At 37.7% G+C, this 26,526-nt stretch overlaps 1 protein-coding gene across 1 annotated transcript; it reads right to left on the bottom strand.

The window, feature by feature from the left end:
- Window positions 1-5,094: 5,094 nt before the first annotated feature.
- Window positions 5,095-23,697, bottom strand: CMAS (cytidine monophosphate N-acetylneuraminic acid synthetase). Its single transcript, XM_042946012.1, has 8 exons — window positions 23,332-23,697; window positions 17,921-18,063; window positions 17,619-17,774; window positions 12,224-12,357; window positions 10,423-10,517; window positions 9,884-10,055; window positions 8,935-9,088; window positions 5,095-5,684 (listed from the first exon to the last, which is right to left on the bottom strand). The coding sequence occupies exons 1-8, from the start codon at window positions 23,589-23,591 to the stop codon at window positions 5,494-5,496; spliced, it is 1,305 nt and encodes a 434-aa protein (XP_042801946.1). The 5' UTR covers window positions 23,592-23,697; the 3' UTR covers window positions 5,095-5,493.
- Window positions 23,698-26,526: the final 2,829 nt, after the last annotated feature.

The raw sequence follows: 26,526 nt of genomic DNA, 5'->3' as shown, positions 1-26,526 counted from the left end.
ATTAAGAAAGAGAAAGATCTCAAATAAACAACTTATCTTTATTCTTCAAAGAATTAGAAAAAGAAGAACAAAGTCCAAAATTAGCAGAAAGAAGGATATAATAAACATTAGAGCATAAATAAGTGAAATGGAGATGAGAAAGACAATAGAAAAAAAATAAAACTAAGATTTGGTTCTTTGAAAGCAACAAAACAAAACAAAACAAGACAAAACAAAACAAAAACTAAGCAAATCATTAACTATATAACCAAGAAAAAAAGAGAGAGGACTCAAATAAAATTATAAGTCAAAGAGGAGGTGTTACAGTGGACACCAGAGAAACACAAAAGATTGTCAGAGACTAATTACGAACAACTACATGGTAACAGATTGGACAACCTGGAAGAAATGGATACACTCCCAGAAATATACGTTCTTCTAAGACTGGATTCTCAGGCAGCAGCTGGCTAAGTATGTAAAATCTCTTCTGGAGAGAAACTGTGAGATGGGTTTTTTTTTTGGCCAGCTCCCTCTGCACTGAGCCCTGGGGGGATAGCTGGATATGTGTTTGTGTGCCTATCAACAACTGCTTGTTTGCTCTGTATATAGTCTTTTAGGTCTTGTGTATACCAGCCTCGTAGGTTTTCAGAGTTAGGTGTTTTGGGGGCCTTTCCTTTGGGTGGAAGTCTTAAAATTGGGGGCACTAAATGTGGGGTCCAAATCCTTCACTCCTTATGGAGAAGTTGGGAGTTGGCCATTGGGAGTTGATGAGTGTATGGCACTATACCAGGGATGGGGTTTATAGCCAGGCCAGGGTGCCTCAGCCTTCTCTAACAGTTTCAGTGTGGATATGTTCTCAGTTGCCTGATGTGGAGGAGTTGCTCACTAGTTTCTGGATTTATTTCAATTATTTAATTTATTTCAAAGGGAATTGCTTCACGTGTAGCTGTACATTTCATGCGTCCCATCGTGTGTGTGTGTGTGTGTGTGTGTGTGTGTGTGTATTATTAATCCATAAAAAGAGAGGAAATCCTGCCATTTGTGACAACATGGTTAAAACTTGAGGGCATTATGGGGCGCCTCAGTGGCTCAGTTGGTTAACTGTCTGACTCTTGATTTTGGCTCAGGTCGTGATCTCATGGTTCATGAGTTCGAGCTCTGCATTGGGGTCCATGCTGATGGTGAGGAGCCTGCTTGGGATGTTCTTTCTCTCCCTCTGCCCTTCTCCTTGTGCACTCTCTCTTCTCTCTTCTCTCTCAAAATAAATAAATTAAAAAAAAAACTTTAAAAATAATAAGTAATGAAAAAAACCTTTGAGGGCATTATGCTAACTAAAGTTTGTCAGAAAAAGACAAATACTGTATGATCTCACTTATATGTGAACTCTGAAATAAATGAATTAATAAACAGATAGTACATTGGTGTTTGCCAGGGGCAATATGTGATGGTGACCAAAGAGTCCAAAGTTCCAGCTATGAGTAAATTCCACATACAGCATTTTGACTATAGTTAATAATACAGTGTTATTATATATTTAAAAGTTGCTAAGAGAGGAACATCCTTTTTTTTTTAAGTTCATTTATTTTGACAGAGAGTGTGTGTGAGTGAGTGTGGCAGAGGCCAAGAGAGGGGGAGAGACAGATCCCAAGCAGGCTCAACAACACAGGGCTTGAATTCACAAACTGAGTCAAAACCAAGAGTTGGATGCTTAACCAACTGAGCCACCCAGGTGCTCCTCTAGGACAGTAGATCTTAAATGTTCTCAAAACAAAACCAAAAACCAAAAGAGAAAGAGAGAGAGAGAGAGAAAGGAATGGCAACTATATGAGGTCATGGATGTGCTAACTTTACTGTGGTAATCATTTCCCAACATATACATATTTCAAATTATCATGTTGTAAATCTTAAACTTACACAATGTTTTATGCCAACTCCTATCTCGATAAAGCTGGAAAAAAAGTAACATATGTAATTCAGATGTATAGAGAAAAAATAAAGTAGGCCAATATATACGCTCACCCATTCTTTCTTCAGCTGTTTCAAGTCTAATGATTGACCCATCAAAGGCATTCTTCATTTCTGTCACTGTGTCTCATTCCTAGCATTTCATTCTGATTCTTCCTGACAGTTTCCATCTCTGTATGGGCATTGCCTATTTGGTCTTTCATGTTGTAGACTTTTTCTATCACATCCCTTTACAGATTAATCACAGCTTTTTATTTATTTCTAGTTTTTAGGTTTATTCATTTAAATTCAAGTTAGTTAACATACAGTGTGGTATTGGTTTCAGGAATAGAATCCAGTGATCCTTCACTGCCATATAATACCCAGGACTCATCCCAACAAGTGTCCTCCTTAATGAATCACAGATTTTTAAATTGCCCATCTGATAACTAACATCTGTGTCGTATCTGAGTTTGGATCTGATGATTGCATTGTCTCCTTGGGCTCTGCTTTTTCTTGCCCTTTTGGATGCCTTATAATTTTCTGTTCTTGAAAGATATGTTACCGAGTAATTGGTAGCAAGACAAACAGATCTTTAGTGTGAAGATGTATGTTAATCTTATTGGGAGTTGGACTGTATTTAATGCTTCTTGTACCTAGATATGTACGAGACTTCAAATTCCTTCAGTGTCCCTGTTTTGGCTTTGGGACTTCTTTTGGTATTGCTTTCTCAGAGAAAGTCTGAGTTTTAAAGCCTTTTCAGCTATAACCCAGTTATTAAACTGGTGAGTTATTGCTGTGGTGTGAAGGTGTGAAAAAAGGGAGCATTCTAAAATCTTCTAAGTCTTGGTTTTATAGTGGGCTCGTCTTGGGAATATAGCTTTCACAAGGGTTTCTGTGCCTCTTCCATGGGTACAGCTTCTCTCCCAGTGCTCCCACCTGTAGCTTTTATGCTCTGTTTCTTTGATGTCTTCTCTCCTGTTGACTATGAGGTTTTACCCCTCGTAGGTGGCACGGGAAGGCTGGAATGAGCTGGAGTGAAATGGAATTCCCTTCCCCAGTTGGGGTAAGCTTGCAGTATTATTACACCAAAGCTTTCTACTGCAGAGTAGACCTTTGTTAGGGAGAAAGATCTGGGATGGTTAGAAGTAGTAGACTATTCTACTCCTTCCAGGGTCATAGTGGGATCTTTCTTGGATCCTCAGACCCATCCTGTGAGAACCTACTGGCATTCCTGGAGGAAAAGTGTGCCCCACTCCCACCTCCACCCCCAACCCCTGCCCATGACTGTGACCCACAGCAGTTTTTCCTTCTCATGTTCGTCGATACTTAACCTCCAGAGATTCAGTACTACCAGTGGGGCACTTGGGTTGCTCAGTCGGTTAAGTGTCTGACTCTTGATTTTGGCTCAGTTCATCATCTCACAGTTTGTGAGTTTGAGCCTCATGTCGGGCTCTGCGCTGACAGCATGAGGTCTGCTTGGGATTCTGTCTCGGTCTCTCTTAAAAAGAAATAAATAAACGTTAAAAAATTACCAGTTAAGTGTTCATATTTGTTTAAAGCACCCAGCAGCTTTTGCTCCAGGTACATAAGTATCAGGTGCTGTATCTGTCTGGCTGTGTCCATTTCTTCAGATTTTGGAGTGGTTGTTTGCTGTTTGACCTCAGTTCTCTGAGAGATCCAAGAGAAGTCATTGGTTTTCGATTTGTCCAGTCTTTCTGTAAGGAAGGGACTGGTAATTTCTACGTCCTTTACATGTCAGAGCTGAAGGTTTATTTCCTTGTCTAAGATTCCCTACTATTGGGAACATAGCAAGCAGTTCGGTGAGAACTGAACTGTCTCCTTATACTTGGCTATGGGTCACCAAAATGAAACAGGGACCGCAGAATAGTTGTAGTACTATAATCATATACTATGCACAATACTTATGCAAAGTATTTACTTCAGGAGTTATTCTGGCAGGAGTTTGAGGAATGAATGATTTGTGTGGTGATGAAAGGAAGAACTTGAGAAGAAGAGGCTAACAGAGGCATTGCTGGAGAATTGCACAGAATAGTTTAGTCGATTGGGGTGGAGGAACCCACAAGAATCAGTAGGAAATGAGGCTGGAAATATCAGGTTGTATCCAGAGGACATTTGGACTGGGAAATGTTTTATCAAATTCTGTGGTCAGCATGGAGTCACTAAAAGATTTTGTAAAGGGTAGCAGCGAACGTGTGAACAATTAATCTGGCAAAAGTATGGGATAAACTGAGAGGACACTGGGCTAGTAGTATCAAGGTTAAGAGTTGGTATCTGACAAGACATGAAAAGGTGACATTGAGAAAGGCTATGACATGAAATTTGAGAGGTACAGTCCAGGGATCTGGCTTATGAAACAAAGAATTTGAGGTGCAGTCAGAACTTACAGCACAGACTAGATTCTGGAGTCATTGCATGGAGGCTACAGCTTAAACTTTGAATATACATGTGGTTCTGGAAAGAACAAGAACTGGGGCTAGAATCTTTGAGAATGTGTACATTTAAGGGGAGAGGAGAAGATAAAGTCAGCAGTGGAAAAGCCAGAAAGACGGGAGAAAAAACCGGCACAAGATACAATGGAAATTAGGGTAGAAGAGGGTCATTTTTTCTCCTAACAACGTCTGGCCTGTAAGGTCAGACTCTGAACTGTACAAATACACCCAGTCCTGACAGAAGAAAAGAGCTTCCTGTGTGACTTGGCCTGAATGACTTGCTTCTTGCCAGAGTTGAATTCTTTTTACAGGGGAAATAGATGTAAATGTTCCACAGGAAGTGGTTAGTGTTTATTAGGTAAAAGTCCACATTTATGAGATGACGCCTCACTTTTGGAATTTAAGCAGATAGAGTACTTTGTGGTGGCTGTAAAATTGTGGTGATAGTCAAATTTTGTATATAAAATGATCCTGACCTCAGAGGTAACTGCAAATGGTTTACTCCAAACCAATATACAATCTTCACAAATATATGAATTTTTTTGGATATCTCTATTTGCATGTAGTGCACACTATACGTATACATACCTAAAGTACAATCAGATGCTTTATCCCAGGTGTTTAGTGGCTTGTTTCTCGTGCCGATTGCATGGTCAGTGTTTAAAGGAAATCATGGAATGTTTGGCAAGTCTCCTCTATAGCAACAAGACAGTTTTCATCAAGTTTGTGAAATGTAATTTTATTAACTAATAGAAGGGCATGTCTTACCAGACACACTGTCCCCAAATAAATAAAATCTCAGCATCATTAAAAGCACACAAACACACAGTTTTACAGGGTACAATACAAAGTCAATTTTGATGATATTCTTACTTGCATTTACTAAAAATCTGAGAAAGATTGTATTAATCTCTAAATAATTATCTTGCATAAGGAGAAAAGTAGAGCACAATTATTTCAGAATGTTTTGGAGTGACAATTTGCTTTAAAATATATTAAGATACATCACAGTTCAAATCACACTCTCTGTAACATTACAACATGGAATTGTACTTAATCAAAAATAAAAGTGGCTGAAGAAGGCTGTATACTTTCTTTCCTAACATTACAGTAATTTCTATTTTTGGCATGAGTTAATAACCTTTTCCATTAGTAGGAAAATGTGCTCTGCAAACTCTCGGAGGGCACCGCGGCCACCATTACATTTGCAAATATATCCAACAGCCTTCTGGGCAGTGGAACAGGCATCAGCGGGCACGCCACTTAGGCCCACTTTCTTCAGGCACTCCTCATCAGACACTTCATTTCCTATTGAGTAAAAGAAACACCGGTTGAATATTCAAGGAGACAAAGAATACTCTTTCTGTTAATGCAAAAAAGCAACCAGTCAGTAATTCTGGTAACTTAAATAAGACCTCAAGCACTCATGTAAGAATACCATGGGTGCGGTGGAACAAATATGTTCAAGTATTTACAAGCGTAATTGAGGTCTAAGGTTTTTCCTAAGCACTTCAAAATAAAGTCTTACCTGTTAAAAAAAGAATGGCCTATAATTTCTGATTGCCATGCACATTAGAATTACTAGAAATTCTATACACAAATTATGAATTAAATTTTTTATTTAAAAAAATCCTAAACACATGCAAGAACCCCAAGTTCATGTGGAATACTTTTCGATGTTTTGGACTATTTATCGATATTTTTCTCTTTTCTCCACTCCTTCGTTTTTTAGAGAAAGAGGGCTAAGGAATTCCTAGACATCATGTTTTACCCCAAAACTCTTCAGCATCTATCTCTAATACATAAGTATATATTTCTCTAACAGATAAGTATATATTTTTAAAAAGTGACACAGTATCATCAAACTAACAATACCAACAATTCCTTAGTATCATCTAGTAACTTGGTATGTGTTCAAATATCCCCAGTTGTCTCAAATTTTCTTATAGTTGATTTGTTTCAATCGGAAGCCAAAGTCCACATACTGCATTTTGTTGATATGTATTTTTACATACTTTTAATCTATAATAGTTCCCTCTGATTTGTACATCACTCATTTTTTAAATTAAAAAAAAAATGTTTATTTATTTTTGAGACAGAGAGATGAGCATGAGTGGGGGAGGAGCAGAAAGAGAGGGAGACACAGAATCCGAGGCAGGCTCCAGCTCCGAGCTGTCAGCACAGAGCCCGACACAGGGCTTGAACCCATGGACTGTCAGATCATGACCTGAGCCTAAGTCAGACACTTAACCGACTGAGCCACCCAGGTCACCCCTGTACATCACTCATTTGTTGAAGAATTACCATCACACTGACAAAACTACATCCTTTCTCAACCTGCCCTCTCTTCTCTCTCCCTTTCTTTTGTATTGACATGATGAATTTCACAGACTCCCAGTACGTTAGATTCACCATTCTGAGTACAATTATTACTACATCCAACTACACTAATAAAATGCTGGTTAAAAAAGAGTTTACTTGTTTTAAATCTGTTCCACATTTACCTACTGAAATTTTAAAAGTTATTAAATATGTTGAAATCTGAATTTTTTCACTGAAAGATGAAAATTAAAGTTAGCATTTCTTTGCATAGTGTAACCCTTCAAACAAAGATGTATTTATTAAAATTTACTTATATAAGTGTTGATATTTTTAAGGAATATGTTTCTATACATTTATGTGACCTATACAAAATAGTGCTCTGATTTTAAAATTAAAATTTGGAGTCCATTCTCTGTTTTCTTGTTTTCTAACCTCTGTTTTTTATAGTTTTTTTTTAATGTTACATAAGTAATGCATTTTCTTGGTAGTAACATTTTTTTAAAATAAAGGCATAAAACAAATCAGTATCATCCTACTTACCAGTATTTATGGATAATCACTATATTATCACATATATAATTCCACAATTTACTCACATAAATGATACACAGTTATTACTATCTGCAGGTACTGTAATAGGCATTCTATATTATCTTCAATTTTCTTCCCAATGGCCTTATAAAGTTTGATTTGTGTTTATATTATATATTATATATTATAAATAGGAAAACCAAGGCTTAGAGAAGCTCACTTAAGGTCATGCAGATAATAAGTATATCTAGAATCTGTTATATGTTCCACTAAAATTGTTTTCTTCTTACAAAAACTGGATCATTTTCTATCAAGGATTCTGTAGTATTCTTCTCCACTGAATCGTCACATGTGCTTCAAAGGCCATTCCTGAAGTCCTCAGATAACATGCTCCCACAGCATTTCTGTGTTTCTTCTTTAGAGGCCCATATTACCCTTGTAAATATTTATTTCTTACATGGCTTATGTTATATGTATTTTAATAACTTGTCATCAGTAATATCTAAAATTAGACATTTGACTGCACGCTCTGTAGGCAGTAAGTCCCAGCAACCAATCAAGCCTGCACATGGTATATTTAATAAATGCCGAAGTGAAAATTTTGTGACATCTCATCATATCCATTTGCATTATGCACTATTCCATTTTGTGCATATTCTATTTTTGCAGGGTATTTAAGTGGGTTTTTTTTTTTCCTCCACTATTGGCACATTTGTCCAATTTCCTTCCTAGATTTGGAATTTAAGGGTTAACAGTAGATATATTTGAAAAGAGCAAAACTTATCCATGGTATTCTATATGTTAGGATAGGATAGGTATCTCATATTCCTATATGTTAGGAATCTGATAAGTACTTTACCCAGATTATTTCATTGGTTCTTACAATAATAGATCTATGACATAGGTACTCTTGGCATTTCCAGTTTGCAGGTGAGGAAGTTAAGGCTTACTTTACCAAAACTGACTAGTCAGCAGTGTGGTCTGACTCCAAAGCATGTGCTAGTAATCATTCTACTAGGATACACTTGATATATACTATCAAACAAACCTCTAGAAAGATTGTCCCAATTCAAAAAAATTTTTTTAATGTTTATTTATTTTTGAGACAGAGAGAGACAGAGCATGAATGGAGGAGGGTCAGAGAGAGAGGGAGACACAGAATCGGAAGCAGGCTCCAGGCTCTGAGCTGTCAGCACAGAGCCCGACGCGGGGCTCGGACTCACGGACCGTGAGATCATGACCTGAGCCAAAGTTGGACGCTTAACCGACTGAGCCACCCAGGCGCCCCAAGATTGTCCCAATTTAATACTTTCCTTGGTAGTGTAAGAGAGTTCCTATTTCTCTAGAACTATGCCAATCTTGGGAATTTTCTTTCTTAGTTCTTTATTTCTTTAAAGTTTTTTTAAGTTTCTTTACTTTTGAGAGAAAGACAGACAGAGCATGAGCAGGGAGGGGCAGAGAGAAAGGGAGACACAGAATTCGAAGCAGGCTCCAGGCTCTGAGCTGTCAGCACAGAGCCAGACACGGGGCTCAAACTCATGAACTGCAAGATCATGACCTGAGTCAAAGTTGGACATTTAAGCAACTGAGCCACCCAGGCACCCCATTATTTCTCTATTTCTAAAAAAAAAAAAACAAAAAACAAAAAAACCCGAAAAACAAACCCCTAGCCCACTTTATCACGGCTGAATAATAAGACACCAACCAAGATACGCCACTTCTTTCCAGCACAGTCCCATTTCTTTTCTCCATTCATCCAGAACTGCTAGCTTGTCTGGTACATTGACTTCCATTTTGCAATCCAGTTTTAAGGAAGAGAGTGTCTGCTTTGAACAGGCCCTTTCTGAAATTAACCTCACCTTAAAAGAAAAAAGAAAGAGAGAAAGGAGGGCAAAATGAGAAAATAAAGAAATCAACTATTTCATAATAAAATAACACCAGGTAAATAATACAAGTCACAAATGAGTAGTCTCCTGAAAGACCAATTAAGTAAAATCAACAGATATTTTAAAATGATGAATCTTTACAACATTGTATTTCTAATAGTCTAATAAAGACACTGTTTACAGTGGAAAGGATCCTATCTGTTGGTTAAAAAAATGTAACATACATTGTCTGACACTAATTTAAGATTCTCCTGTAATTCGATTTACCCAGAGGAAAGTCTATAACTTGTCTCTTGTGCTGATTAGGAACACATATGAAAGATTTCTAGTAAATCTTACTAGAAACTATTTTAGCTTTCATTTTTACAAATATACTAAATATTAAATTATTTTGAATTCAAATTTATCAATCATAAGAATAGGTTACATCTTAAAAATCCACAAGATATTTGCTTTTTTTTTTTAATGCTGATAACTTACTTTTTCTGAAATTTTTCTTAGTGAAAGATCCTATGGGAATTACTAGATAGCTCCTATTTAAAAATAATATGTTTATACTTACTGAATAAATATGAAATATTATTTGTTGATTGACAAATTTCTAATTTTATTCACCTAAAAGTATGATAACTTTCTAGTCATGTGAAGGCTAAATTTCAGATATTTTAATAGATAATACTAAAAATTTAAATCTCTTATTTTCCTCACACGTTCTTTGACCCTGAATCATCATCTTAAAAAACATCACTATATTCAGGGAGCACATACCTCAATACCACTTTTCTTTAATAAACTTATCCCAATAGCATCTTTTACATCATAAGATATTATTTCTTTTTGGTCTCCTGATACATAAATGTGGCCATTGGTGAGACATCCATCAATATTGCAAACCAAAAGTTTTATCTCCTTAAGCTTCTCTTTGCCAAAATAGCCATATCTAAAAGAAACCAAAATAGACCTCTGAGTACAAGTACAATACTAATTACTCCCTCTCAACTGGCTAATACCAGTAAACGTAATAACCATTCCCATTCATTCAAACATTACCCTTCACATGTACACTTCAGCTTCTAGTGCAAGAACTTTGAGTACAGTGGTCTAACCAGACCATGTGTTTCTCAAGTTACTGAATAAGCCAACTATAAGTATACTTTACGTGTAGATCTTCCTCACATGAACAAACTAATTGCAAAGATCTTAAAATGTCTGGAGTATCAGAAATTAGTGTCTAGAAGCACAACTCAACGTATCTACTAAAAATATGTCAGGGTCCAGTGCAAAGGCTATGCAAGTCTTGTTTTTACCTTAATACTCTCTGTTCTGCAATAGGCCAGTCAATATCCACATCTATGTCCACACTGTGCTCAGCTCGCATTTCGTAGTATGCCATTTTTCCACCCTAAAGATAGTATAAATGCCATGAGTACTGTTTTTAACATTCGTTCACCATATCAGAAAGTTTCTTCTAATTAATGAACTCATTTCTATGATACTGACAAAAATAAACCCAGTGAAATCAGTGACTTACAATAAATAACTGTTTTCAGGGAAAAGCTTTTTGTTTCCTATATATTCAAACTATACACTATAATATTGTTCAAATTCTATGTACACAGTGCAAGCTTCCCATTTTTAAGTAGATTTCTATTTTAAGACTGAATAAAGCAGAAATACCCATCTTCCAATATTCTGACCATGAGGAATTTTCTAGAAACCCCCTAACTGTATCCCCTTTTTCTGACAGTCTCTCCTGTCATCATCCAAAAGCAGCATAAACGTTCTCAGAACTTATGTTCCAATTTGCAACTGAGTGGCAAGACAACGGAGGAAAAAGAACTGTAGTATCTATTGTACAGAATTGTCTTAGATCCCTGAACTACAGGGAGGGTAGACAATAACTGTCTGGATCACACGTGGACAAAGGGAGGGACAGTTTCCTGATTCTGGGATCTGGGGGCAGGAAGGGAGGCCTTTCCTATGACTGTGATAATTTGAATGTCAAAATCAATTACCGGGAAATTTCATTTTTTAGAATTCTCAGTCTCTTCATAAATCTTATGATGATGAGATACTTCATTGTTCTCTACCCTTTAGGAAAGGGTCAAAACACAGTCCCCTTAGCAAAGAGTTTGGAAAGGGTGATATCTACCTGTGTCAAACCTAATTTTCCTGAGTACTCAAACTTAACTAAACAGTCTACAGTTTGCTTAGATACTGCCAGGAGACTGTTAAAAATACTTTTACCTCAGAGCATGAGTCACATTGGAATTTTTACTACAGAGAGTAGAGAGTTTTTTAAATGCTGATTTTGAGTAACACAAGGACTTGAATCCAAATCCCAATAGTACCACTTACTACCTATTTATGCCCTGAGCCAAGTACTTCCTTTTCCAAGCAGCCATTCCCTCCTCTGTAAAACTGGGCAGGAATGTCTACTCTATTCCAGTGCTATGGAGATTACATGAGATAACCTATATAAAGTGTTTGGTATAGTCCTTGGCACACAGTAAGTGCTGAATAAATAACTGCTATTAACTAAAAGGAACAAATGGTATATGATGTAACCATGTAGGCTCTAAAGATATGAGAGACGTTCCCAACCCTTTATTTTAAAATGAGAGCAATGAGACTCAGAACAGATTAAAATGTACACTCAAAGCCACACAGTTAAAGAGAGAACTATAATCTGGCTTTCCTGACACCCAGGTTGGTGCACTTCCATATCTAATATATTTTTTGTTTTGTCTCTTTTTGAAAGCAATAGATTTTTATTCAACTGTACAACCAATGTGACAGTAACCAAACCATGGATTAAAAACAGAGTTTGAATGGAATAAAATGAAGGTCGGGACACATATACAACATTTAATATTTGATTCGTTTCTCAGTTGTAGCAGAATTCCTTGCATATCTACTGAATGGACTCCAAAGATTACTTTAGTGTAAACCTACAGGATCAATGCCTCAGATAAATCTTATCAGTTATTTCCTTTCCTCTGGGGATTGATACTTTTCTTTATGAACTGTGCTGTAATTCTTCCTTAGAACTGAGGAGGTATATATACAAAATGATTTAAAATATCTTTGCAAAATGAAGGCACAAACCTGTAAATAACCCATCTCTATCAAATGTCTTTTAGCAAAATAAAATGAGCCATTTTCATATAATTCTCCATCCCAGTCTTGTCGACGAGGTCGTTTAGCTGGATTCAAATTCAGAGGCTCAGTCACTTCACGAACTAAAAGCAAAAAGCTATAGTAAGTCTACATTCCGTTGAATACTGAATATTCATTTAGTAATTAAAAAAAAATGTAAAATGAAAATGTAAAATGTTTTTCTATCTTGATAAATAGCTAAATAGATTTTTTAAAGGAACAAAATCTCTAATAATGCTGAATGATTTATCTTTGCTAATTATATTTGATAATTATTAAACAATACGTAATAATTATAATTACTTTATACTACTTATTATCTAATCATAGAAAAATAAAGTATTTTATAAATGAACTCTGAATAATTGAGGTTTTAAGGCATTTATACAAATTAAATTTTCTGGGGGGCACCCAGGTGGCTCAGTTAAGCATCTGACTCGTGGTTTTGGCTCAGGTCATGATCTCACAGTTCCTGAGTTCGAGCCCTGCATCGGGCTCTGCACTCACAGCACAGAGTCTACTTGGGATTTTCTCTCTCCCTCTCTCTCAAAAATAAATAAATAAATATTTAAGAAAAAAAAAACTAATATAATATTCTGGGAGGACATCAAGGCAACCTTAAGGTAGCTTCAAAAGGGCTGAACTTGCCATAAAATATCCTTATTTAATATTCGAGTGCTTTAATCTATTTCTCATTATTTGCTTCTATAGAAATACAATGTATGTGTTTATCTAATGTGGTTGAGAAATTACTTTCATAGAATTATTATAGAAAACTGAAGATTTCCTCATTAAATTATTAATACCTTTATGTTGATAAAAATGTTTGTATATTACTCTTAGCAGAGTTAGAAAATATACTAAACATAACAATAAATACTATTTATTTATTCTTATCTTTGGTAATGAAGGCTCAGCAATATCAACAGCAGTGATTATAACATGATGTAACAGATGGAGCCCTCAGTACTGGGAAATAGGGATCCTCTTGCTTTTTCACTGTATTTTTCCCAAAACTGTGTTTATGAATGTGTAATGATATGCATCATGATTGTGAGCTTAATGCTGGTGATTCCTCAGAATCTTTCTTTACTTTTGGCTGTCATTATCTGTGTAACAGCTTTTAGAAACAACTTCCACTTACTTCCTTAACTAAACCATCCTCTGTTCAATTCTACCCCATCAGTGTTTGATATAATCTATGAAAAGTATTCAGCAAATATACATTGGATAGCTAACTACATATAGTATAGTTTTATAGGCAGCGTATAAATAGCAATGAATATGGCTCCCTCTCCTCTCTTGGAGTGTGAAGTCTGGTGGTGGAGACAGGCAATAAACAGACCAGAGAATTCAAGTGGCACTCTGAAGAAAAGCAATGAGGGGGCAAGTCTTTCTTAAGTGAACAAGGATCAGTGGCTGTTTTCTCCCTAGGGATGTTTGCGGACTCTGAAGAAGTGAGAAAGATCAAGCTTGGCATAAGCAGAGGAGCTCTACTGGGGTAAGGAGAACCCAGAGGTTTGTCACGGCCCTTTGGACTAGAATCATAGATTGTCTTCTGTAGGATCCCAAACACAGAGCTAGTTCTTCCTACCCAATTACTCCCCCACAGGACTTCTGCTGAGTGTACTGCGGCACAAGAAGCTAGGGATGGGTTGCAAGGCTGGGCTTAGAGGTTTTGTGGTGCTTAGATCCTAAGGTCCTGGTAGCATGGGGTTATTACTAGCAATACATACAAGATCTATCTCCTGGCAAGATACCTGCACTAAGAGGTAAAGGGAAATTAATTGAATCCAGCACAACTCTTAACTGGATCAAAGTGACTAGCTCCATATTCCATCTGCCTGATAGAAGAAAGGGTGTGTCCTTTTGGAGGAAAATAATATATTCAGTTGACCTTTGAACAATGCCGGGGCTGGGGCACCAACCCCCCACATGATTGAAAATCCACATACAACTTTTGATTCTCCCAAAACTTAGCTACTAAGAGCTTACTGTTTACCAGAAGCTGTACCAATAACATAAAGAGTCAATTAACCCATATTCTGTTTATGTATTGTACTGTTAAAATAAGCTAGAGAAAAGAAAATGCTATTAAGAAACTCATAAGGAAGAGAAAATACATTTACAGTATTGTACTGTATTTATTGGAAAATATCTGTGTATAAGTGGACCTGTGCAATTCAAACTTGTGTTGTTCAAGGGTCAACTGTACTCCAGTCTCTACGTCAGGCATATGACAAAATTTGAGTCATGATGAAGAGGCACAAATACATTAGCCGTAATTAGAGAAAAACAGTTGTAGAAACAGAACTATAAATGACTCAGATGTTGGAACCTGCAATTGAGGATTTTCAAATAAATATCATAAATATGTTAATGGTATTAGAGGAAAAGATTGAAAAACAAAAAAAGATGGAGAATTTCAACTGAGAATGTAATCTCTAAAAAATAACTCCAATGTACATTCTATAAACATATAACTGAAATAATTCACTGGACAGGATTTACAGTGTACTACATAAGTCAGAAGAAATGATCAATGAACTCAAATATGTCAACATAAATTACTTAACATGAAGCACAGAGAGAAAATCAACAAACGATACAGAACAGACTGTGAGAGACCGGCTTAAAATTGTTTAAAAATACACTTAAATCTGGGTCCCAGAAAGAAAGGAGAGAGAAAAATGTGGCAGAAGAAATATTTGGAGAGATAACGGCGCAGAATTTTTGCAAACTGATGACAGATATCAACCTATAAACATGAGAAGGTTAAAAGAATTCTAAACAGAATAAACACACACACACACACACACACACACACACACACACACATACACACACCCCACAGCAATACAAATTGGGAGTCAACTATGAAAAATTAAGATACAGAGAAAATCTTAAAAGCAGGGGAAAGGGAAAAAAGGGAAAAAAAGACATTATATTTAGAGAAACAATGATCAGAAAAACAGCTGATATCTTAAAAGAAACAATGGATGGTAGGAAATAATGAAATGACACGTTAAAGATGCATCTTCAAAGGGATAACATCTTACAAATGCAATCTTAAAATGCTGAAGGGAAAAAGGTAAATCAAAATTTTATATTCAATGAAAGTACCCTTTTAACATAAGGATGAATTATAGACATCTTTCAACAAACAAAAGCTGAAAGAAGCTGTTACTAACAGGTACACACAGTAAGATAGAAGCACAGATAAGTAGAAAGAAATGAAGAATAATAGAGAAAGATAAATATGCAGGTGGCGGTAAATGATAATTTTAAAATAATTTTTAAAATACCATTAATTGCTTAAAATACAACCACAATGTATTGTGCAGTTATAATATATAGAGAATTATATGTAACAATAATAGTACAAAACAGTAGGGGCTAAATAGAAATTTACTTTTGTAAGGTTTTTAATTATTTGTGAAAATACAAATTCAGGCAGGCTATAACAAACTGAGGGTACAAAGTGTAATCTCTAGAAGAGTGATGTTGAATAGAAATATAGTGTGAGCCGCATATATAATTTTAAATTTTCTAATGGCTACAGTTTAAAAAGAGTAAAAAGAAGCAAGCGAAATTAATTGTAATAGTATATTTAATTTAGCCCTATGTATCTAAAATGTTTTTTAACATGTAATTAATATAAGAATTATTAATGAGATGTTGCATATGCTTCTTTCATACTAATCCTAGAAATCTAGTATGTATTTTACACTTAATGCATATCTCAATTTGGACTAACCACACTCAAGTGCTGACAGTACAAGAGGCTACTATATTAGATGGTAAGGTTCTAGCATTAACAACAAAAAAAAATTACAAAAAGTTATACAATATGAAACAGAAGGATTTTTCAAATATTGATTAATCCAGGAGCATGTTTAGTAGTACTGATTTAATAAACAAGGAACATAAGAACAGAATCATAAGAAATACCATTCTAGGTTAGAATCCTTGTTCTTAATAGCATTCTGTTTTACAGTGATTCTAGGAAAATATATGACAAAGACAAAGCTCTTATCCCTAACATTCACGTCTCAGTGTTAAAAGATATTTATTCAAACATTTCTAATTTTCTTAAAAATACTTATGGATATATTTTATATGGCTTTGTCATCTATTTAATGTACATATTTCTTGAACTTCTTTAATCATATAGCATATGAATCTCAATATTCAGTTTAACACTGGGCTTCCTTGATTTGCTTCAAAAACTTGTTTTAAAGCTTTAATAGATTCTTCCTAGAAATTATTTCCTCAGAAATAAGAACTTCTGGGCCACCTGGGTGGCTCAGTCAGTTAAGCATCCGACTCTTGATTTTGGTTCAGGTCATGATCTCACATTTTGTGAGATCGAGCCCTGCATTGGGCTTTGTGCTGATGGTGTGGAACCTGCTTGGGATTCTCTCTCTACCCCTCCCCAACCTCAAAATAAATAAAGAAAAACATTTTTTAAAAAAAGAAGTAAGAATTTATGAGATTTGGTAAATAAGTTCAAAGTTTTATACATATAACTTAACATAGAACCTGGCACAGAGAAGATACTCAATAAACATATACTGAATGAAGTCAATCAGTAAGTATATTTACTGGTACATTTTATCGGTTTGGATAACATTCATATGTTGAGATAGAAGAGTCTTATTTTCAGCCCTTCTTTATCCTCTTGATTGCTCTGTTTTTGCACTGTCTCCAGTTTCACTGCATCTTCCTTACTATCTCCTTTAAGTTACACATGTTAGAGACAATTAGGCCAGCTTTCCTATATTCAACAAATGTCAGGGCACCTAACAGAAATCACACTGCCTTTCCTTACGCATGTTCCAACACTTCCCTATTTGTTGTTCATCCTATTCTTTACTGCATATTTTACTAGTTTATCTAGCTAGAAATCTGGCTCCAGCTAAATACTATGGAACTCTTCTTATACAGGAGTTACATATTTTGAGAAGTAATTCTACAATTCATTCTTAAGGTCCTCCAGAACTTTTTGGTTGATTTCTATTCCCATGATTCTAATATAATTTAGGAATTTACCAAGCAAGTCTAGGACAAAGAATTATTTCACATCTAGAAAAAAATGACATGCCTGCCTGCCTCAAAAGGCAAATAGTGTTAAAACGTCCATTTATAAAATGTTAAAGCAAAGAATTTGGTCTGTCTTGTTTCAATAATCACAAGACTTAGAACTGATTATAAATGTCATTGCCTACTACAGTTAAGAATCACGTGTTCTCTTTTACTGTTCCCCTCCTGCCTAAGGATTATTTACCTATGAAAAAGCTGATTCTCCACAAAAGCTAAAATAAAGACTGATATGACAGATTACCTCCTTTCTGAATTTCACTCCATCGAAACTGATGGCGTCGCACAACAGAGAAAACAGAATCGTATCCTTCTTCTCGAATCATTTCTGCAACTTTTTGAAGGTCAGTGGGATGTAAACACGGAGAAGTTGCTTGAATATTTCCCACAATGTCAACCTCTTAAAAAGACAAAACAAATGAAAAGAACATCAAAGTTCTTTGCGAGAAATAAAAGATCTTAAATTCAAATGTGAAAACAAGTCTTATGAAACAATTAGCAAGTTAGAAATTACATAACATCTTGAATAAACTATCAAATTCATACCATTATGATAATTAAGAAATTCTATGATGGCATCTAGTGAGGTAGAACTGTCTTTTGAAACTTCAGAACTTCTTCGATGAACTTGGGCACCAAATTGTTTGGCCACATTCTCAATTTCATCATGGTCTGTTGAAACCCACACACTGTATGGATATTAAAAAACAAATATAAAAAGCCAAATCATTAAAAGAAACCTCTAAAGATAAAGAGGAGCTCTGCAACCCCAAAATACAGCTTACATAATATGAGAATAGTTTTTATGCCATCAAAAAATAATTGCAGAGCTGAAGTATTATAAAATTTAAAGAATTATAAAGTATTTTGTATATAAACTTTAAATGTCTGAATAAAAATGCAGTATCTACTTTTAACATAGAGAAGGTGAAGGTATGATGAGAAGATGGTAAAGACAGTAAAAAGTGAACAGTACAACTTCACTTTACAACTTCAAAGGTCCAAATGTCTAATCTGTATGTATGAAAATAGCATCCCATATGTAGACTTAAAATACAATGATCATTATTTATTAAAGGGACTACGCAAGCAGATAATTTTCTTTTGGTTTAAGGGAATCAGAAGAGGGAGAGCAAAAAAGAAAGAATGAGCAAGTGAATAAAGAGGCCTAATAAAATTTAAAACCAGTACAGAGTAAAGCCTAATGCTAATGGCTTTAGCCTCAAATGAAGTCATACAACATCTAACAGGATGAACAGGAATATCAACCCTGAAGCCTACGTACATTATTTCAAATCATAAACTGCCATTTCATGGACACTACAGCACAGGCCTGTCGTTAATCATAAATCCACACCCTAGAAATGAAACTTCATGTTTGTTTTTTTTCCCAAGTATGTTAGGCAACATTTACAAAATCTATTTATTCTGAGGTTTACTAACACAGCACTGGACCACTGTTGAAAATCAGGCTCTTACAAACTCATCTCAAACAATAACTTTTTACTAACTGAAAAATTATCTCAGCATTTTCCTCAACTGCTAATTATCCAAATTTGTATGCAAAGTTAGTAACTTGGAAAGTATCGTTAACTTTGACTCTGTGCAGGCCAGAAAAATCTACCTCAATTACTACATCATGGTTTTGAACAAAATAATCTCCAAAGCGTCTTCCAGCCCTGAAAAACACAATCAGGCAGCTATAATTTTCTTCAATTCCTTCCTAGGGTAAATATTTGTCAAAGAAAGTAGAGGTCAGGGGCAGCAAGATTGCTCCAAACTTGGGACTGTAGCTTTAGAATAAATCAATTAAATCCAAATAAACACATTTTAACTGAGGTTCTAATACATTAAGCATACCAAGACAAATGAGTACCTGCTCACAAGAAACTCTTCAACCTGTTAAAGAAAGGGTCAGCCCAGGCCAAATCTGGCTCACAGCCTGCCTACTTCTGTTAATAAACTTTTAATGGAATACAGCTATGTTCATTCACTTATGTAATTTATGGCTATTTCCACAACACACAATAGCAGAACTGAGCAACAGAGACCATTCAACCTGCAAAGCCTAAATTATTTACCATGTGGCCCTTTACAGGAAAAGTTGGGTGGACCCCTGAAATAGAATAAAGCCACAATTCCATTAATTCTTCAAGGTCAAAGCATGCTAGTATTAGGAAGAATTCTGAAGATAATTACAACTTTCTCATTTTACAAGTAAGGTAACTGTGGCTCATGGAAGAGATGAAGATTGTAAAAACCCTCCATACAAGGGGAAAACGTCAAGGATGGATCACACACTATATAGAGATACTATTCTAAGGGCTGTGTATACCACTACCTCATTTAATTCCCTCAGCAAGCCTATGAAGCAGATAATTAAGTCCATTTTGCAAATGAGGAAACTGAGGCACAGATGTTAAGTGATTTACCCAAAGTTCCAATTAACATGTGGTGAAGCTAGGAATTCAAATCTAGGGTCTACGACTGTACTTTGCTGCAATAGTGCACGCACTAAAGAAGGTATGAACAATGCTGCTATGTGCAGAAAACAAAGGCACAGTTACTTTCCGTTGAGGGGATCAGCAAAAGCTTCACTAAGGACGTAGTGCTATTCCATTTTATTACCTTTTTAAACTTTCCAGATCCCTAGAAATGATGTCACATAGCAGACAGCTATGTGAACTAAACAGTAAAATCACATTATTATATAGTATTGTAAGTCTGAGAAGGCAGGAGTCAGATTATGCTCATTTTTCTGGTTAAGGAAAATACTGGTTTTATGTCTTCAAATTCTATTACTAGTACAGTAGCGGATACCATAGGTGGCTGGAAGTATAAAGTACCATTCCTATTGTCAAGATGATTATACTCTAGTCTAGATGTATTACATAAAACTGGTACAGAAAAAGTTTTCAGGAATCATTTATTCTTTCATGGAGTTTTGTACAAATGCATTTTAATAAGTGGAAACAGGAAAATCACTGCTTAATATATACATATATTTCCAATCATTTCGTAGCAAAATCCCCTATGTCTGCTATAATGGCTATCTGTTGGGTTTTGACTCCCACCATCTATTGCCCTTTGGTGATCATATTCCAATTTCTCTCTTGATGAAACTGTCACATGGTGCTTTAGGGGGGGCTCCATCACCGGCTCCAAGAGTGGAAGAGGCCCTAAAGTGTACCAGTACAAGCGCTGTTTTAGCCAAAGTGACTGGCTCAAGGATGACCCAAAGAGACTTTAAAGCTGCAAAGAGGGCAGCTCTTTTTGGCTGGACTGAAACCTGGAAGGATAGGAACAGTAAAATAAGGGGATAAACAAAGCTGGACACTAATGCAGATAAGGTCAGGTTTAATTTGTTAACGATGGCATAAACTAACTCAAATCCCTCCCAAAGGCTGGAGACTTCTTAAAGGCAGGTGTGTTAAGGCAAAGGTATCGTGTCAGGGCTAAAGGAGGTCCGTCCATGTGACTAGACCATCTGGATTTGTCAACTGGTGCTTATCCAGATCAGAAGCACACTTCTAACTTTAGGATGGGCAGCAAGGTGCAAATTGAAGCAAGGTGCCCATCAAATTTAGGCCCTTAATTTTCCCACAGGGACTGGGAGGGAGTGAGAGTTACCTACTGGGATGTTTGCATTTCAAAGAGATAGCTCTCAGGTCCTTGAGGAAACAGTTTTGGATGGTAGATTTACATTGTGAAGCATGGTGGTGAAGAGGGCTGTAACTGAAAACTTTTCTAAAGTAATTGTTCTGAGAGGGGGTTCAGAGGCTCCCTGCCTGTCACCAGGTTGTCCCTGGAACAAACAGTAAATTCTCCTGGCAGCACTGAGTTTTCTCAGCCATCTTAAGGGGGTTGGGGGGCTGAGATCATCCATGGCCTTAAGCTGCTAGAAACCATACTAGAGTTCAAACAAGTTCTTCTGCGCCAAGTTGTTTTGAGGCACTCGGCATAGCCACCTGACACCATAAAGGGAGAGCCTATCCAGAAGAACCAAGAAATAGAAGATTCTGGGGCACCTGGGTGGCTTGGTCGGTTGAGCGTCCGACTTCAGCTCAGGTCATGATCTCATGGTCCGTGAGTTCGAGCCCCGCGTCGGGCTCTGTGCTGACAGCTCAGAGCCTGGAGCCTGTTTCGGATTCTGTGTCTCCCTCTCTCTCTGACCCTCCCCTGTTCATGCTCTGTCTCTCTCTGTCTCAAAAATAAATAAATGTTTAAAAAAAAAAAAAAAAAAAGAAATAGAAGATTCTGGTGATGGAGGGCACTGGCACCATTCCCTTACCTTGCTTGATTTGTCTTGAAACTATTTATCGACACCCAATATAGTATATATTGTTTGTATACCGCCTGTTTCTTATTATAATGCAAGCTCCCTGAGACTAGGGACTGAACCCACTGCTGCTAGTGTTACAACCTCTGGTTAAGGACACAGAACAGTGCCTGTCACTGTAGGTAGTCAATAAATATTTGCTGAATGAATAAATCGTTCTTTGCCTTTGAATCTCATTGTACCTGAAACAAGCCTTACCTTTTGTTAAGCCAGGTTGAAAGGAGTTTCCTGACATGCTACCTAAGAGTTGTAAATGAGTTTTGTTCTTAATCTACTGTGAATGTAAGTTTTGATCTCTACTTCATTTCACAGAAATGGCATATCACTGTTGTCTGGATGCACCCTCTCTCGGTCCTCTTATTTTCCCCCAGTGTGCACTCTTTGTAGGGATGAAAAAATGTCCAAAGCCTGTGAGCTCCCCAATGACAAGAATCATGTCACTTCATCTTGGTGTTTCCTTAGGTGTCTATGGCAGAAATTAGGGCTCAGTAAATGTTTCCTGAATTGAACCAAATCCCCAAGTCCTTCCCTATCTCTGCTTTGCACACTTCCTACTACACTACTACATTAGTGTTATCATCTGGGTGCCTGCTCCTATTTACCTTGCTCCACCCAGGGCTTCGTTTGGATTAAAACATTAAGAAAATTCGTAAATTCTTACTTTGGGAGTATCTTTTTTTAAACAAGACTAGTTTAATGAAAATCATTTACCCACATATTAATGTGGGCAATTAATTTGCTCCAAAAACAATCATCTCTTTAAAAACCAAAAACCCAGGCATCAAAAAGTTAAAATAATTTACTTTCCACGGTAACAAACTGAAGCACAATTAGCGTGAAGTTACTATGTGTAAACTCATTCCTGACACTGAATTCTATCTTCTTTTATGAATGACATCAGCTTGTAACTCCTGACCAAAATGGCATATGGTAATGGCTCTGAATGATGAACAATTAAAACTGTCTTTAGGGCAGAGAGGTTCCAAAGATATGATAAAAACCATTTAGAAGCATATCATAAAACAGCCTGCTGTACGTTTTCTCACTATCTCTTACCTATGTACAAATGTAGGTAGCTTTTTAGATTGTGCTGACTCACAGGCACATAGCTTGGAGTATTTTTCAAAGGTCAGAAAGAGATCTCCAAGCTGAGCTTGAAACTCGAAAGCCTTGACACCTCACTCCATTCATGAACCCGATGCCTCCCTAATCGATCGGCACCAAGTGGTTATCAGAGGCTGAGCACCAGGGGAACCCCAATGGCCTCTGTCTACAAGAGTTCACATATTACCGCAGAGGTTTCGTAGGGGTGGCCTCCTTTACCCTGTGAGTCAACCAGGGCGGCGGACAGGGTTGAAAAGGGGAAATCTCCCCTTTTACTCAAGGCATTCTCAAGGGCAGGGACAGGAACTGTCCCAGGTCAAGACTATTAGCAGCTACGGAACAAGGAAGAAGCTGGAGCACTTCCTCCCTGGGCTCTCAACCGGAGCCCAGCCAGCCCGGATCTTGCACACCCCTTCTAATAACAATTGCCCTGGGAGCCCCAGCTCTGCCAGCGGCCCGGCTCCCCGTCCCGACCCCCGCCCAGGCCGCGCCGCCCACTCTCGCACATGCGCACCTCTGGAAGACCCCCGAGTCCAGGGCCGCACGCAGGACCCAGCCAATAAGCGGGACCCCCGCCAGGTGCTTAATGTTCTTCAGGGGGATGCCCTTGCTGCCGCCCCGGGCCAGAATTAGGGCCGCCAGGTGCGGGGGCTTCTCCACACCTCGGCCCTGGCCTCCGCGGGAGTTGCGCTGCAGCTTCGGCGGCCGGCCCCGGGAGGGCCGCCCCCGCGGGTTGGAGACGGAGGTGGCGGCCCCCTTCTCCACCGAGTCCATCTTCCTCCCACGCCTTCTCCCCAGCTTCTCCACATCCGGGAGCTCTTCTCTCGCTACCTCAGCTCGGCGCCGCCCGATCTCCCCGCCCGACAACTCGCGGGGGTGGCTGTTCCTGGCCCCGCCTCCGCCAGGGGCCGCCCCTCGCGAGGCATGCCGGGAATTGTGGTCCGGGGCCACCTCGCCTGGATCCACAGGCCAAGGAGGCTCTGGCAGGGCGACCCCAAACACACGCCAGGCGGTGAGAGTTGAGAGATAACTGCAAAGAAGTTCAGCTTCTAGAGGGAGGGGGTTGATACTATACGGAGGTGTCTAAAATAGGCAACATAGATTATAGATTTATTGCTAAAGAACTTCCCCACTTAAGAACTGTAATAGGTTTCCCACTGCGCATTAAGATGCACCCTGACACAAATCAGTCTTGTATTTTAAAATTACGTTTTAAACATATATCTTTCTATGTTCCTGACTCTTTATTTCCAAGAGATCACCTCATCCGAATGTCCCACAGTCACCTTAAATTCAACGTGTAAAACCTCAACTCTCCATATGGGCTCAAACTGCTCCTACCTCTGCATTTTCTATCATCATCACTCAACATCTAGTATCAAAAGCTTGGAAATCAACCTTGACCATTCCCGTGCAATGTAGTAACAACCTATTCTTGGTGTTTTTGGTTGTTGTTATTTTTTGTTTTGTCTGCTAAACATCTTTTCCTTTTACACATTGTTACTTGCATTATCTGGTGGGGCTTTCACTCACATCCTCTGCATTGCAGCCGTGGGTGTGTGACCTGAGCTGGTCAATATAGTATCTCATCTGCCTGACTTAGCTGTGGTCTAGGGAGGGGCATGTGACCAAGCAGAGCCCATTGGAATCCTTCCCAGAGACTCTGGAGAGGAAAGGATTTTTCTCTTGCTGAGTTTTCGGGTACTAAGAACACTATAACTCTGACTCCTCAGGGCAGGATGAGGGAGGGAGAGTGGGGGGGTTGCTGTTCTGAAATGGGCTGAGAGACAGATGTTCACACAGAAGAAAGCAGGGCCAAAACATGCAGGGAGAAGAGAGAAAGAGCCCCGATGGTATCATTTAGACCTCTTGATCCACCAAGAAGTTCAAAACCATGTATACACATGCACACACAATCTCTTTTTTATAGATTTTTGGGAAAGTGTTTCTGACCTAACACACATTTTGTTTTTCACCACTTTGCAAGCCTGAATCTAGAAATACAAAGAATCTCCTTGTCTCATAGAGACTAACATATCCAGAAGGAATGGGAAGTGGTATTGCTGTTTCTTATCAAGGGGGGTAAAAAGGCCTTTGTGCTTCTCAGGTCTTGACTCTTTCTGAAAGGGAGACAACAAGCCTCTAGTGTTTTAGGTCTTAGGAGGGGCACTGGAAACTTCACTTCTCTTTGGCTGTGAGGTGGCTGATGGACTAACCCTTCCAGGGACTGGTTCTGGGAGAAGGTGCTACACTGGCAAATGTGGGGAAGGATGGCTATGAATATATCAGTGCATGCCTGGAGAGAGGATATAGGCTCCAAGAACCATCCCAGAAGTCTAGGCCAAATGGTCAATTTGCCCCCATGTACTGGCTCTTTGAATAGAACCCTTGCAGTTATTGTGCTTCAGAGACACCAACTGATTTTTTTTTTTTTTTTTTTTTTTTTTGGTAACCATGTGACGAGGACATCTACTGCTTCTTACACACCACAACTCTTTTTCCTTTCCACCTCAATAACAACCTTAGTTCCCACCACCGATACAGCTGACATTCTCCACAGTAATTCTCTAGGGTTCCATAAACCCTACTGGGCCTCCAGCACCGCAGTAGTTTGACTCCTGTGACACATTGGTGTCCTCCAAAGTGGAGACATGACAGGTGCCACTGATGTTACTTATCAAAGGGATTGCAGCAATTCGCATAAATGCTGTGAGAGTGTGGACTACTCCAGGAAGACTGTTCCTTCTTTGTAATGGCATCTAGAATACTGTGTGAGTCAGAGTATGTGTTCAGTAAATGTCAGGGAACTGCATTTCGTATTACTTTCCCAGTCTCTGCCCACACATTCTTTTGTTTATAGTTGCAGTCTTATGATAATAAAGCATTTTGTGTTCTTTGTATTGTTACAGTACAATTTTGGTTAGACTTCAGAAGTGGCTGATTTCAATCTTGAGAGAGAGAGCAAGACAGCGAAAGCATGGTAGTAAAAGTGGAAAATAATTCCTCTAGTTCCATATATGGCACATGGAAGTATGATAAATATTTTTTTCAGGGGCACCTGGGTGGTTCAGTCAGTTGAGCATCCTACTCTTGATTTCAGCTCAGGTCATGGTTCAAGCCTTGCACTGGGCTCTGCACTGACAGTGCACAGCCTGCTTGAAATTCTCTCTCTGCCCCTCCTCCACTTGCACGCACTCTCTCTCTCTCAAAAATAAATAAACATTTTTTTAAAAAATATATTTTTCAGTAAAATTAGAGAATGCTTATTTAATGTATTTTTCTGTCTAATCAATAGGCATAAAGTTTTAGTTAAGCAAGATGAATAAACTCTAGAGATCTGCTCTACAACATTGTACGTATAGTCAACAATAATGTATCATACACTCAAAAATTTAAGACAATAGATCTCAGGTTAAGTATTTTTATCGCAATACAATAACTTTTTTTTTAAGAGAAAGAATGACTTACCAGGGGAAAAAATGTTAGCTTGCCTTTAGATTAGTGTGGAGGAATAAAAATAAACAACCCTCAAAGCAAATATTTGGATTCATCCTTCCCTTAGAGATGAGTGTGAAGTGTTGTTGCCAAATAATAATTCATTCATATTTATAGTGAAAGAACATATTTTTATATTAACTCTTGTTTTATGGTTCTGTATGTGAACATAATGCACAGAGGAGTCCTTTCATTCATTACTTGTTCACATTCA

The sequence above is a fragment of the Panthera leo genome, chromosome B4 (assembly GCF_018350215.1).
Source record: "Panthera leo isolate Ple1 chromosome B4, P.leo_Ple1_pat1.1, whole genome shotgun sequence".
NCBI classification, from domain to species: domain Eukaryota; kingdom Metazoa; phylum Chordata; class Mammalia; order Carnivora; family Felidae; genus Panthera; species Panthera leo.
The sequence above is the reverse complement of the archived record's forward strand: the minus strand, read 5'-3'. Positions and strand labels throughout refer to the sequence as shown.

Coding starts and splice junctions, on each gene's coding strand:
- CMAS (XM_042946012.1), bottom strand. CDS start 23,591: ATGGACTCGGTGGAGAAGGGGGCCGCCACCTCCGTCTCCAACCCGCGG. Junction 17,775..17,920: donor ATTTCTTAATTATCATAATG/GTATGAATTTGA, acceptor TGTCTTTTTAAG/AGGTTGACATTGTGGGAAAT. Junction 9,089..9,883: donor TAAAGAAAAGTGGTATTGAG/GTATGTGCTCCC, acceptor TTTTCTTTTAAG/GTGAGGTTAATTTCAGAAAG.